General features: G+C 30.9%; 1 protein-coding gene across 1 annotated transcript in view; it reads left to right on the forward strand.

Annotated features, from left to right (window-relative positions):
* PCDH15 (protocadherin related 15) overlaps positions 1 to 16467 on the forward strand; it is a 1226762-nt gene that overhangs the window by 982508 nt on the left and 227787 nt on the right. The window contains exons 16-17 of the mRNA XM_049790532.1: positions 5182 to 5375; positions 14429 to 14561. Of these exons, the coding sequence (XP_049646489.1) occupies positions 5182 to 5375; positions 14429 to 14561 (327 nt within the window). The remainder of the gene's footprint in view (positions 1 to 5181; positions 5376 to 14428; positions 14562 to 16467) is intronic.

The raw sequence follows: 16467 nt of genomic DNA on the forward strand, positions 1-16467 counted from the left end.
CATGGGTCCATGTGGGATGCCAGAGATGAAACCCAGGTCAGCTCCATGGAAGGCAAATACATTAGCTATTGCTGTATAGCAACCTGGTCCTTTATTATATTTTAGAAATCTTGTAATTACAACTATTAGCTTTAAATTTCCCAATTCTTAAATATCTTTCTGATAAGTCATTTGTGATATTTAGAAATGCAATTTTTCTGATTTCATAAAAAAGTGACTCAAAACATGGGTAACCTGCAATAATTAATATTTATTTTGACAATATAGCCATTGTTGCAAACAGCATGTATCAACAATACAAATATATGAATATATAATATCATATATGATCAGTTGGAGATGGAGATCAGTGCTCTAGAAACTTCCTGTTTATGTGTTTGCCTGATACAATTCCAGGACTGCAGAAAGTAAAATATCTTTTATGGATAAAGAATATATTCAAAATACAAGATATACCAATAAAATATTTAATAGAAATTAAACATTTATTTTATATGTTTGCCTAATATTTAATAGAAAATTTAAAATTTGATTTATACATATCATCTTATAAAATGATTACTTGTAAAGATGTGTTAATGCAACAAAAAATGATAAAGTCTTAGAACTGCAAACTTGTGACTTAATTTCTTCATAAGAATTATGGAAAAAAGCATACACATTATAAGTTCAATAAATAAGCATGTCTTTTTTCAAATTTATGGAATCATTATTAAAAAACTTTATTGGGCTGAAGATAGCATATGGAGTAAGATGCTTGCCTTGACAGCAGCTGACCCAGTTCAAAATCTGGACCATATATGATCTATGAAGCATGGTCAAACATGATGCCTTCATTCAGAACCAGGAATAAGCCTTCAGCACTTTCACATGAGGTCCCCAAACAAAACAAATAATAGTAAAAATTGTAAACAATCATATTTTTCTTTGTGAAATTATGGCTTTATTGCTAATAACTATATTTGCAAAATATATCTTGCTTTAGTTTAGACTGATCATAGTTTTCATAAATAAACTCTTTATCAGTCTCCAGCAAAGCCATCTATAGCTTTCTAAAAAGCATCACATTTCATTATGTCATCATTCCTGATTAAATTTTATGCAGCTTTTTCAAAGTGTTTAAATTCTGATGCCTTTTTTGTAAGCTACACACATATATTACCCCAGCATTTAAATAGGAAGACTACAAATAGTTGTCAACTTACTAAAAATGAATTCTTCCTCATTTTTATTAAGTTTAATAAGCCTGAAAATGATCTTTATTTCATTAAAAAATCCAAGTCTAATGCCCAAGTCTTGAAATCTTTTTAATAATTCAGAGCCAGTCTGATTAATTTATCATAAACATTGTTGCCACTAAGATATATTATGTGAGTCAAATTAAAGAATACCATATTTATCCTAAGAATTTGACTTGCAGGAGATTGAGGTATATTAAATTTATTGTGGGAGTTCATTCTGAGTGTGCTTTCTCTAGCTGACTTTTGTGGATTAATGTGATCAAAGTACCTTAGAAGAAAAGAAAGCATTTAGTCTTACTAGAAATAAAGACACGGGTCTAAAAAAAATGATCAAAACTTCTTGATTATAAGTTTGGCAATCATGCTCTTATAATAAACATATTTTCTCGTGATACTATATTAAAACTCATATCAAATAATTTCTTTATCAATTGTTGCTGTTTTTTATAACATTGCTTCAATCTGTATTTATAAAGTTTTGTCCTTTTGCAAGTCATATTTTCAGACACAGGAAGAGATATTAAAGAAAAAAGTACAATTCAAACATAATTAAAAGGGAATAATAAGGCAAATAAAAATGCCTCTTTTTTTCCTTCTGTGGAAGTAATAAGTGTCTTAGCATGTAAGGAATCTATACTTAATTAGAGTACAGAGAGGAAAAAATTGAGAAAGATAATATTATAACCTTTAAAAAAAAGAGTCATTTTGTGTTGGAGAGATAGCATGGAGGTAAGGCATTTGCCTCTCATGCAGAAGGTCGGTGGTTCAAATCCCAACATCCCATATGGTCCCCTGAGTGCTGCCAGGTGTGACCCAAAAACCAAAAAAAATAGAGTCATTCATTATAAAAATAAAAATCTTGAAGTATTTTACTCCTTAGTTGCCATAAGATATAAGTAAAACTTAAAAGCTATAATTATTTTATTTTCACCTGATTCTATGAAAGCAACTCTTAGATTTATTTTTTAAACATATCTCAGGCCTTCATCTATGCCTTTCTATTTAGGATAAGATCCCCTCCCCTTTGTAAATTAGAAATATGCTTCATTTTTATTTTCTGTTTTTCCATTGACTACTAATCACAGTTTTAAATCACCTCTCCTCAAATTTACATTCTCAAAAATTTATTGATGCCATAGTCATTATAAACATTTCTTATTTTCATAGTTTGAATTTTAGCCTTGTTGTTATAATTTCTTAAAAATAATTTTGTATATGGACTTAACACCATATGTTAATTCTTCTCTCAATATTTTTTTGCCCGAACCCCTCTCAATATTTTATTACATAGTACAAAAATATTATAAAGCTACTTAAATAACTTCACATAGAACTTACTTTGGACTTATTTGTTAAAAATCCTATATACTAATGCTTTCTGTGGTACTACTTTTATTCCCTGAAAATATTAGTTTATCTGTAGTTGAAAGGTTTTGTTATTTTGGGGAGTTTCAATTCTCTGTGCTTTGCAGTATTTTTTGGTATTTAAGGCACCTCCCAGATGGGTGCCCTCTTCAATTTAATTATCATCCAGCTTATTCTCCCTTCAACATCATTTATGAAAATGTCAAATAAGAGCAATCATAATACCTGTATTCCTGAAGCTTACTCATAAGTATGTCTTAACCTGATGCATTGCCATTTATCATTAAATTCTATTAGCCAATTTAAGTCCCAGGAAGAATGTTAATATTGAATCTGATTTGGAGTAATTTTTAATTAAGATTTCCTCAGACATTTTGTTAAGTGATTTACTTTAATAGAAAGTGATAGTTTCTATGCTTACTCCATGCTCTAAGTTTATAATTTTATCCTCACACAAAAAGAAAATGAGTTTATCTGGCTTGAATAGTTTTCCATAAATATACATCATTCATTTGGATTCTTTCTGAAAATAGTTATTTTTTCTTTTGCCTTTAGGACTGTCATTCTCAGAATCATTTCATGAATTGCCTTTCCTTCTAGCAACCACATCTGCCCACCCACAAATAGCCAAAATTAGACTTATTTGAATCAATGCCAATCTCTCACATTTCCTTTTTTTGGGATTTTAATTCTTTTTGTTGCTGTAATTTCTTGCACATAATTATACTAATAGCAGCATAAATTTTAAAAAAATAGTGTAAAATATTACAAAAAAGAATTTAATGGACACTGCTTAATCCCTTAAGCATGATGTTTATATTTCATTATTGCAGTGAATAGGAGTTTTTGACTCTAAGATTAATCAATACTGCATTACAAAATTTGCATTTAAATTTCAAAGATATATGTACATAACCATTTAGTATTTATCTAGGATATATCAGTGTTCAGTAGTCAACTAAAGGAGTCAGTAATAAATATAGAACAACTTCACTAAATTAAAGTATAGGGATTCAAAGGACATAAGAAAATATCAATAAAAAGAAAAACGGGCCGGAGAGGTGGCGCTAGAGGTAAGATGTTTGACTTGCAAGCGCTATCCAAGGAAGGACCACGGTTCAATTCCCCCAGTGTCCCATATGGTCCCCCCAAGCCAGGGACAATTTCTGAGTGCTTAGCCAGGAGGAACCCCTGAGCATCAAATGGGTGTGGCCCCAAAAACCAATATATATATCAATAGCTAAAATAACTTCCACCAAATTATTTATTATAATCATGTGTTATTTTTATTTAATATGAAATTTAAAAACTTTAGTATGTTTTGAAATTAATTTAAGATGCTTTGAAATTTAACATGTTTGGAAATTCATTTGATGTAGAATAAAACCACTCTTCTCCACCAATCATTTCAGGAATGATAAAAACAATATTCTGTGGATGTTTGTGAAATGTTCAAAGATTTTCACTAGAAGGGCTGCACAGACAACACAGGAGGTAGATTACATGTCGTTCAACCACCAACCTCCAAAGTCAATCCATTCCAAGATGGGTCCTGATCACAGAACCAGGAATACATCTTGTGCACTGCAGGGTGTGTGATCTCAAAACAAAATAAGCAAACAACATATATGACATTCCACTAGAATATATTATTTTCTTATTTCCCTTAATTAAGTATATATATATATATATATTTGTGATAGTTGAAGAGTCTTATTTCTTAGGAAATAACTATATTTATGAAATGAATATTATTTTATGTATATAACCTAAATAATATTTTTAACTATTGCATATCAGTTGCTTCAATTTTTTTAAAAACATATGCAAGTTGCTATCACAGACTCCTATGTGGCATTATTTTGATTAGTCATTTTCCCCCCCTAAAGTATCATTCTTATTATTGTAATTATTTAATTAAATAACTCAAAATCTAAGATAATTTGTCTGATTTTAAAAAGATAATACATTATCCTCATTAGTCCTCATTAGTCCTTATTAATATGTTGTCCTCATTAGTCTTATAGGTTATTGTAAAAAATTATAGGAATTCTTTTTAAGTTAATGTAAACTAAAAAAAATGAGAAAGAAAGGAAAAAGAGTCTTTAAGAGAAAAATAAAAATATTTCTATGTGGGGTAAGGAAGACTCGAAAGAAGAAAAGAACCATGAAAAAAAATCCTAACCTATGTCATTGTTTCCAGGCTTCAGGTAGTATTATGTGCATACATGTCAAGAAAAGAAAATACGATAGAAGGAAATAGTAATTTTATATAAGAATATTAGTTTTGTTGTTTGCATTTCCCTTTCATTTCTTTGATTAAGTGGAAATAAATTATTCAAGATCCCCCCAAAATTCATTCAGTTTCAGAAGAAAACTATGTTGTGTTTTTATGCTGTACATTTGCTTCAGTATCGTAATCAAAATTAGTAGCTTTCAAACACAATAAATAAAAGAATTGTGTGTACCTCTTGCATTTCTGAAATTAAGCCCCTTTTGTTGGTGGGAAATTAAACAAGGGAGTCAAAGTTGAGTCCCCAGAGGACTTATGCTATGATTTTTAATTTAATTCTAGCTCACTGCTGTAGATGCAGACGAAGGGTCAAACGGGGAGATCACTTATGAAATCCTAGTTGGGGCTCAGGGAGACTTCATCATCAATAAAACAACAGGACTTATCACCATCGCCCCAGGAGTGGAACTGATAGTCGGCCGGACTTATGCGCTCACGGTCCAAGCAGCAGATAATGCTCCTCCTGCAGAGAGAAGGTAATTTATGTGGGAATCAAAAAAATTTATTTTGATCGTTCTTGTTTAAACCCATAATTAAATTGATGAGGCATAGCAGGCATTCTTTGACCCTGTAAACACTAAATTAGTCCAGAAAAATGAGAGGTTAAAATCTCAGAAACTGCACATGATGGTAGGTTAAACTGTGGGAAAAGAACAATAAAGATAAGATTAAATAAACGAAAAAATTACAGTGGTTTTAAAGATGTGAAGAATGGACATCTCTGGTTTAAAGGTGTTGAGACTATAAAATAATAGCAACTGTTAGCTAAAAAGGTTGCTGACAGATGATTATAAAATACTTCAAATGTTTCCACAACTTTATTCAAGTATTTATTCATTTTATAACATAACTTAGTATTTGTGAATTATAATTAATATATGTATTATATATTATCAATCATTATACAGCATGCAGTGTACCTTAATAAATTGTATTACTACAGTATACCTTATCTGTCTTTAGAAAATATGTTTCCTCTATCTTATTATTATCTTCAGATGATAATTGTTTCCATCACTATCTCCTCATTTCTCAACGTCATGTAAAGAACGACTTATCATTTTGATTTACCGACAGGGCATACATAAATTTTGTTCATATTCTCAGAGATTTTATTATACAAGTTTATGGCATGTTTAAGCATGCATTTACTGTTCAAACAGTCTAGAAACCATGCTTCTTGCTTGTATCTTTCACATTCTAAAAATAATCTTGGGGCCAGGAGAGATAGTCCAGTACAAGAAGTCGGGCGTTTACTTTACGTGCTGCCAACCTGTGTTTGATCCTTGGCATCCTGTATCATCAACTGAGCACTGCCAGTAGTGATTTCTGAGTAAAGAGCAAGTACTAACCACTGAGCGAGCATCACCAGGTATGAACCAAGAGCAAAATTGATTAATTAGTTAATAAAATAATCTTGGGCCAAAAAGATAGTGTAGAAGATTAGTATTTGATCACAACCAATCAGTTTTGACCCAGAACCACTTACTGTATTTACATCAGTCACCACCAGGACCCTGAGCACAGAATTCAGAGAAATTTCTAAAACAAAGGGGTATGACCTAAAACCAATAGATAAAAAAAATCACAAGTGAATACTTGTCCCCATCTTAAAATAATATTTATAAACGAACAACTTCTACCCATTTTATTATAAAAATCCAAAGCTATTGGTTCTAGACTATTAAGAGCCTCTTCAATTGACGTTTGTTATTATTGTAGTTAAAAATTTCCCACAGAAATACTCTGAATTATTCCGTTGTCAAATTATTTTGAACTAGTTTTTTTTCAGCTTCATACTTTACTTTTAATATTAGGGAAACTTAAAATAATTTCTTGAGGGACCATTAAATCTGGTGTCTCACATTTTCATTCTAATATCTTTCCATTTTGATTCTGTCTTTCTTTGTGCTTTCCACTCTTCATATCTACCTTGTTTCTGTGCAAGACACTCAAGTGTATATCAACATCTTTAAACACTATTTTTATTTTTTCTCAACCTGACTTCTGCCTCCTTCAGAATTTTGCCCTGGCTTTATTCTTTGTGATTTTTATTCCATTTCTATTTTCTCTATTAAAAATTCTCTATTACATTTTTTCTAATGACTCATGATTTCACTGACTTCTCTATAATTCCATATCTTGTTTCTATCATTTTATTTGCACAATACTGAAAGTCACATAATAAATTTTATATAGTGCATGAAATTTATTAATTTTCTCACTTCCTCCTTAATCAGTATCTTATTTCACTTTGATGAACATCAATGTAGTTTTTCTCAATTCTTGTTAGGCCAAAATATAGTTCTAGAATAATCTTTTTTTTTTTTAAATTTACCTGTTTCCTCCAAATTTTAATAAACATTCTTTTTGTTGTTTCATGGCCACACTAACAGTGCTTAGATCTTACTCCTGACTCTATGCACAGGAATTACTCCTAATGGTATTCAGAGGATCATATGTGGTGACTGGAAGTGAATCAGGTCAGTTGTGTGCAAGGCAAACCCTACTCACTATCAAATTTTTCTTATAATTAACTGATTTTGTTTATATATCTTTAAAGTAATATGGTTTTTATATGAGAAACCATTATAAGCTGTTTCTGTGGAATGTAAAATATGTTTCCTATAATTTTGTAGAGAATATAAAATACTTGAGCTCACTTTTGTTTTATTATAAAGTAGAATAAAAGACAATTTGATAAAAATCTGCTTAGAGTACAGTAGAGTCAGAAACCAGACATTACCTTTTTGTTTGTTTGGATGTTTGTTGTTGTTTTTGGTCACATCCAGCAGTGCTCAGGAGTTACTCTTGGCTCTATGGTCAGAAATCGTTCCTGGCAGGCTCAGGGGACCACATGGGATGCCAGGATTCCAACCACCATCCTTCTGCATGCAAGGCAAACATGCTCTCTCCGTCCCCCCAGGCATTACCCTTTATGTGAGTAATTTCTAAATCCAACAATGTGACTTCCACATAACCATCCTTATTTCTGAATATCTACAACCTCAGAGTGAAAGGAACTTGATTAATTAAATTAGTTGAGCTTATTAAATTCTTATTCAAGAAGCACCTCTCAATCCAATAAATAAGTTGTTGAATCATAATTCTAGCTCGCCATCATAATTCTTTCTTTTTTCTTCTTGCCATCTAAATCTAATTCATTTTCCTACACTTCTTGCATAAAAATAATTTGTTGTTGTTATTATTATAATGGAAATATATATTTCAATTGCTTAATAATCATTGTAAATAATCTAGATATAATGGGGAAAGTACACTATATTTTCATTATTTAAATATTAAAGTATCTTACTAGTCACTCTTTTTTATTGAAAGTGTGCTAAATAGATCTGATATAACATATCTGATCTATATTTTATTGATGTTATGCTTTTTAATCATTTTGTATATTTAATGAATAAATATTGTAATCACTATTTTGTTTTTTGATTTTTGGGCCACACCAGGTCATGCTCAGGGGTTACTCCTGGCTGTGTGCTCAGAAATCTTTCCTGGCTAAGGGACCATATGGTATGTTGGAGACCCAGGTCCCTCTTCGGTCAGCCTTGGGCAAGGCAAAAGCTCTACTGCTGTGCTATCTCTCCAGAGTAGTCACTATCCTCTTACTAAATTTTTATTTGAAATTATTTTCCTGAATGCTTATATTTTCTTGAATAGAAATGTATATTACTCTAGGAAACATTGCAATTGTTAGAATCTGAATAGAATGGCTTTTTCAGTGATATCAAGCATTCAGTAGACTTATCACTTAATTTTTATTTTTTATTTTCAATATAAACAATGATTTATGCATTAAAAGATCACTTCATAATGCTTGCTTGGTCAAACGTCATAAGGGACCTGCAGAAAATAAAATCAGTACATCTCCATTCTGCTTGCTGAGATAATGTCGTGTTCCCTATAATAGGACAGTGATATTTGCTATTTTCTGGAGGAAAATTATTTGTTCAAATTGAGTTTATAAATGAAGCTGAAGCGTCATGAGATTTTGTTTTTAATATTTTCCTTTGGGCAGATTATACATATATACAGAACATTATAAATACATTTTATAATAGAACATATTTTATAAATTAACCTAGCTAGAAGCAGTGGCATAAAAATCTTATTAAAAGTCATCTTATAAATATATGTAAATGTATATTATACTTTCAGTTAGCAGCCTCAATTTATACATTTAAATTTTAGTAATTCTCAAAGAAAGGTTTATAAGAATAAACTTTTCATGCATTTATTATTAATTTGTCTAAAATTCAAATTTGTGTCATTAATTGTAAAAAATTCAAAATAAGAAAAGCAAATGTGAAGATATTCCTATTATTATTTATTTATAACTTGAATTAAATGATAGAAAATGTAGAAAGGTATTTGTTATTTTTGTCTGTTTTATTTTGGGGCCCATCCGTTTATGCTCAACGGTTACTCCTAGTGGTTGGTTACTCTATTCAGAAACTATTCCTGGCAATGCCCAGAGGCCCTATGGGACCAGAAAGTTGAATCTACGTTGGTAATGTGCAACAAAAGGACCTTACACACAATACTATCATCCAGCCCCTGTTAATGTGTTTTTAGCTATTATTTATCTTATTTATATACAAAAATTATATAATATATATTTACAAAATGCTGTTATAAAAGTACTATTCTTAGATATTTTAAGATATAGACTATATAAAAATTTCTAGTCTCTAAATAATTATTTGCCACCGAAAGTTATGACATTATTGATACATAACATATACTATAATTGTTTCATGAAACACAAAATTGCATCTAATTACCACATGATCAAGTAATTTATTCTCAAATTACTTTTTATTGTGTCTACGTATAATTTTTTAATTTTGAAATGACATGCTATGATTGATTAAAAATATAAGAATTTTTGGGCCCGAAGAGATAGCACAGTGGCGTTTGCCTTGCAATCAGCTGATCCAGAACCAAAGTGGTTGGTTCGAATCCCGGTGTCCCATATGGTCCTCCGTGCCTGCCAGGAGCTATTTCTGAGCAGCCAGCCAGGAGTAACCCCTGAGCAACGCCGGGTGTGACCCAAAAACAAAAAACAAAACAACAAAAAAAAATATATATAAGAATTTTTATTTTGACAAAATTGAAACCAGTTTCCACTGCCACCTCCCCAAAATTTGAGGATGCAATAAATGTAAGACAAGATCTTTTTTAATTCTTACCATTAAAAGCATGGATAAGTCAACTCATGCAATGATGACTAATTATATGTCGAAATTAACTTTAATAAGAGTTATTATGAAATAGAGAGATGAAAAAATAAGAGCAAACACACAGTAATAGGATAAATAAATGGTACATTTCTTAGCACTTGTTTGCTTTTCATTAGCATCTATACAATCAACATATCTTCATAAGCAACATATCTTCATATCAACATATCTTCATAGTTTAAATTAAAAATAATTACTTAGTTTATTCATCTTCCTAGTCTCAACTCTACATTTCTCTTAATAAATGCCCTTCTCTTCAGCCAGACATATTTTTTTATTTTAGTTCTTATTTCTTACTTTTTATACTGCAGGTGCCCTGCTGATCGGTAATGTTTTTATGATTTGTAAACCTAAATACATCTTCTTTCATCTTAAAACTCTATCCCTGTAATTTCCCCTGAGAATATTTTTTAAGTTCTTTAATGGCTTTAAATATAAAATTTTTGCTCCTATATGTTCTTATCTACAAATACAAATGAAAACTTAGAATCTGTGAGTATTGAACAGTAAAGTTATTTTTCTAGTTTAATGTCGGTGAACAAGAAAGTAGAAGGTAATTTCTCTGTTTTGCATTATGAACTATAAACAACTATAAATAATATTTTAGAAACAGGTAAAAAGGAAGGACAAAAACAAATGCCTTCTAGCTATGTGTTGACAAAATTAATAGAGAATTCCTCTACAATACTCTGAGTTCTGCAGTATCATCTTACACTACAGAATATTGTCCTATCGAAAATAAGTGCATTTTTAAATTAATAAAATTTTTCTGTTGAAGCAAGATATTTTTCAGTGAAACATACTTAAAATATGTGAGGTAAGAAGAGGAAGTAGTGTCTAAGAGAGAACATGAGTTTTAAGTGTAAGTAAAAATATTGGATTTTTAAAATATTTTTAAATATTTTTTAAATTCAAAGTAAGTCTACCTGACAATGGTTGCTTGTCTATGCCCAGGACTTAAAATAATGTACAGTTTTCTGTAGCAGCCTTCACTTAAAATGAAGAATATTTAATACTCAAATACATAAATTCACACATCAGTTAGATAAAAGGCCCAATTCACTTCTGAAACCTTGTTAATCATTTACCTGTCCTACTAATTAATTTTATGACCTTAATTTAGTCACTTACTTTTTATAATTTTCTGATCCTCTTTTATAAAATGAAAGTTAAATTATGTTGTTTCACATGCCGTATACTATAATTATTTGAGAAATTAAATCATTTATTCTGCTATGACTTTCATTACCAAATGACAAATAAAAGTATCTTTATGGATTTTACTTTTCAAATGGGAATATATCTACATAATATTGATTGCAATATAAAATAAAATGAGTGATTGATATGTCAATTTTTGTATTTAAGAATAGTTAATGGAAATACAAGATGTCATATAAAATGTTACTTTTTATTCTGTGGCTTTCCTGTTTTATTGTGTTTAGCTCATGCTGTCGAAGAGCTAATGTTTATTTTAGCACTGATTTTATCATTTAATTGTTAATATTAAACTTTTTAGTGTTATGAATTTAGTCTTAGGTAAGCAATTCTCAAATCATGCTGATATCAGGGATAAAAAGGCAAGAAATTTAAAGGTTAATAATTCTCATGAAAGTCGGTGTTTAAACCACACTACAAGGCAATGCCATATGGATGAAAATAAAAACTGTAAAACCTCATGACATGAACTTCTCTAAGTAGCTCTACATCTAGAGATGGGTATGGGGAAGTTCATAATTAATAAGTGTATATTTTAACCATTATGACAATGAGTATAGAAAGCAAAAGAATAAGTGGACTTAAGGAGATTACACTGCACCAGTTGTTCACTATCGTCTTTTGCTTCGGGATTTGTACCCTTTTCATTTTACTTTTTAAAATCTTTTCTGTGGCATGTAAACAAACTTCATCCAGGTTATAGGTTGTTACTGCAATTCTGTAGATGTAAATAGATGCACCTAAATGAGAAAATAATCAAAGGGGAAATAAAAAGTAAAACAAATATAAATTTATTGTAGTTTATGCATTTATGGATAAACAAGATTTAATCTGGAAAAAATATTATAACAGAATATGATGTATTATGCTTGTTTTTGTAGTACTAAACAAAAGTTTCAATGAATATACCAAGCAGGAAGAACAAGTTTTTGAAGGTTAATACTTGGGGTATAGTTATGTTTTAGGGTAAGGAAGGAAGGTTGGGGGATAATAGTGCAGATGAGGTTCAAAAAAGGTTAATCGGCACTAAGATAGTAGCAGTTAGTACTGCTCCAGTCCAATCCTAGGCACCACGTGGTCTTCTAAGCATCTCTGCATGCAGCCCTGAAAGCCTCTAAGTACTCCCAAATGTGCTTTCAAGTTAATTCCTGACATTACAGGGCCAAGAACTATTGAATCCCTGAAGATCCCACATAGACCAGGCTTGGTTTATTATCATTGGTGGAAATTTTCTGAGAAATATTTCACTCAGAAATGTTTATTGAAAGAATCTTTGTATCCATATTCTTTACAGGGAAAACAATGTCAATTTATTGAGGTATCTCTTGGGTGGCTAAATTTAAAAGTGTTGATATATACAAACATTGAATTATACTTATACTTAAAAGCTATATAAAAAAACCAAAGTAATTTTGCCATGAGAAACTCTATATTTTATTTATAGTGGTTGTTACAAATATGCATTTATGGTTAATATTTGTATATTCTATAATGTATTTTATGTAAAGAATGTATTACATCTTAATCTGAAATTGTTTGGTGACTCTGACTTCTATTTGAAGTCCTTAATTTACTATCATTTATCAGATGTATTTTAAACGAATAATCAAATTAGTTTGAAGTGTGCAATTCAGGCATTGGCAGTGTGTTTTTATGAAAGAACATATTTTGACATAAAAGACTCACCATAAATACTTATTTCTCATAATACATTTTAATAGCCTCTGCTTTTGCATAAACCTAATGATACATTGTGTTCATTTTTGCTATTTGGAAAACATGATTTAGAAAAATAAAAAACTATAATGCAGCAATATTTTCTTATAATAATAAGGCATTTCATAATTCCTCAAAAGTCCCTTGTCAATGTAAGTTTCAATTACTTTCAAACTTTTCATTATCTATATCTATATCTATATCTATATATATATATATGTATATATATTCATGTATGCTTTATAGGGAACTTGTGCGGTCATGCCCAGTTGTGCTTGGTGCTATAACTTATTAAATATTAAGAGATGACTCGAGGTGGTGGCAGGGATGAATCGGACTTGGTCATATGCAAACTCTATTTTTTTTATTTAAACAACTTTATTACATACATGATTGTGTTTGGGTTTCAGTCATGTAAAGAACACCACCCATATGTAAACTCTTAACCCCTATATTATCTGACTAACATCTAACATAAATCTGTAACTTAATTTTGAGGTAGAGAAAGTTAGTTTTGGGCCACACCAGGCAGAGCTCAGAAGACCTGATAATGCCAGTGATAGAATTGGAGCTGACTACATATAATGGTTGCACAGTCTCTATTTTATATTTTATCCTTTTTTTTTTTTTTTTTTGGTTTTTGGGCCACACCCTGTGACGCTCAGGGGTTACTCCTGGCTATGCGCTCAGAAGTTGCTCCTGGCTTCTTAGGGGACCATATGGGACGCCGGGGGATCGAACCGCGGTCCGTCCTAGGCTAGCGCAGACAAGGCAGGCACCTTACCTCCAGCGCCACCGCCCGGCCCCTTATATTTTATCCTTAAAGTATATTTCAAAATTTAGTTATTGAAAATATTTTTAATAATGATTTATGGCTCATGGTGTACTTTGCAATAAGTTTTTGATGTAAGCAACTGAACTAATACGGCTAACATTTTTGTAATGGGCCCCAAGGAAAGTTTTTATGCTGGTTATTTACAGAAAGCTATTTCCTTTTAGAAAGATGTTAAAAAATAAAGCAATAAGTCAGGGTAAGTTAATTTATTATCTTCATTTGTATGTTTATTTCTTTTTAAATCAAAATGTCAGTCTAAGTATGAAAAACTACTACCCGAGGCATTTCTTTTGCTGAGATAATTTTATAAAAATATATTTTGGTGGATACATTTATTTTCCCTTCCACTTATTCTGAATTATTTTGTTACTATAAATAAAACTAGAAAACATCCTCTCCTGCAAACTTAACCACTGAATAGAGAACATAGTCCCTCATTAAATATGACTTAATTAATACAGATTTTACCCATCTTGTTTGCTCTCTTTCTCTGCAGGCATTCCATCTGTACTGTGTATATTGAAGTTCTTCCTCCAAATAATCAAAGCCCTCCTCGCTTCCCACAGTTGATGTATAGCCTTGAAGTTAGTGAAGCCATGAGAATTGGTGCTGTTTTACTAAATTTACAGGTATGCTCCTTAGTGTATTATAGGTATGTTATATGTGTGTACATAGATGTTTATATAGTGAAAACTTGGAGGCTAATGATGTGTGCATGTGTTTGTGTGTGTGTGCATGAGAGCAAATATGTGTGATTACACTTTAGTGAGTGGAAAGTTCATCTGGAAAAGATGAGAGGGTAATATGTTGCAGAATTTCTACAACTAATCTTTTCTACTTTTTTTTTAAATAAAAACTTTATTTAAGCACCATGATTAGGAGCATGATTTTAGTTGGGTTTTAGTCACAAACAAAACACCTCCCCCTTTCACCAGTGCAACATTCCTACCATCAGCTAATCTATTCTATTGACTCTCACATCTGATAATGTTAGCAGCAGGGTTTGGTTATAATAATTACAAGAGATAATGAAGGAACTGGAATCATGCATTTGAATATTTTCTAATTTGTACCCAAAGAGTTTGCAGTTGACTAATAGTTTCTATATTAGAATCTTTGGCCTCGACAGAATTTTTGCTGCAGTATTATTATAAAAATAATTTTAGATTTACTAGTTATGTTAGATGTTCTAATACTATAACACTTCATTGAGACCATTGAAAAATCTTGAAATATGTTCAATTATATTAACGTGGCAGGATGAGCTGATATTTCTTGACAGGGATTCCAAATCCATGCATAGTACATGAGTTACTTATGAAAAGGTAGTCTGAAATTTGCTATTTCTTTATTGTTATCTTAGAACATATGATCACAGAAAGCTTCATCTTCAGCTGATCATACAGCTTTAAGTTGTATGTTAGTTTATATGTCAGGAGAATTATAACAGGACATATCATTTGTCTATGATGGTATAGGACATAAAATTATCTTCTTATACTGTTCTATAGGGATGATAATTGTTGCCCCATGGGGGTCAGGGATGTGATATCACCAGTTAGAAGAGATTTTCATGTGAAGATTTGGAAAAATCTCACCTTAGACTTTACTATTAAATGAAGAGACTTAGAGCATAGCTATGTTATACTCTAATTCTATTTGAAAAATGGCCAGCTCTCACTCAAAATTTGTTCTGTAAATTTAAAGTTTCCATATAATATTTTAACTGGAAAGAATAAAAATAGTAAACCATTTTTTCTGATATAAAAGTATACCTCATAGAAACTAATTGGGGCATAGGAAACCAGAGATAAAGTGCAGTGCAGTTTGTACTTTAAATGCAACCAATGTGGATTCAATTTCCAGCATTTCTGTGAATCATCCCAGAGCTCAAATCCTGGAATTATCCCAGAGAATTGCCATGTGTTTCCCAGCCATCTTATAATTAAATAACTGGGGCCAAAATTAAGTTGAGTGAGTTCTTACAATTTCAGAAGAAAGACTTTTTCATTGTACCTCTCTAGATTCTGCCAAAAATTTTATTTGGCATTACCAGATACTTGTCTGAAATACTTGTCTGTTATATATTGTGTGCTATTGAAATAGGAAGATTATGCTCAGCTGTCTTCATGATTCACTCCTGGTTCTGTGCTCAAAATTTTTCTTGGTGTTGTGTGGGAGACAATATTTGGGATAGAACCAGATTTGTCCACATGCAAAGCAAACACCTTAATCCTTATACTATATATTTGGCCCTCTAGTATCTATATGTTTCATTTCATAGCCACCCAGAGAGAATTTACTTTTGTTATACAACCATATTTAAAAAGAAGGTAATTAAATGTATATGAAATTAGCATTCAACTATCAATAATATAATAAATAATATAGATGATAAGTAATAAATAGATGAAATTTCAGTCAACCATATAATTTTAAAAAAATACAAGGGTCCAAGGTAAAGCCCAGTAGTTAAGGCACTTGCTTCACTTGTGGCTGAACAAAGTTTGATTTCAGTATCCCTTATGTCTACTC

The sequence above is a fragment of the Suncus etruscus genome, chromosome 17, assembly GCF_024139225.1.
Source record: "Suncus etruscus isolate mSunEtr1 chromosome 17, mSunEtr1.pri.cur, whole genome shotgun sequence".
NCBI lineage: Eukaryota > Metazoa > Chordata > Mammalia > Eulipotyphla > Soricidae > Suncus > Suncus etruscus.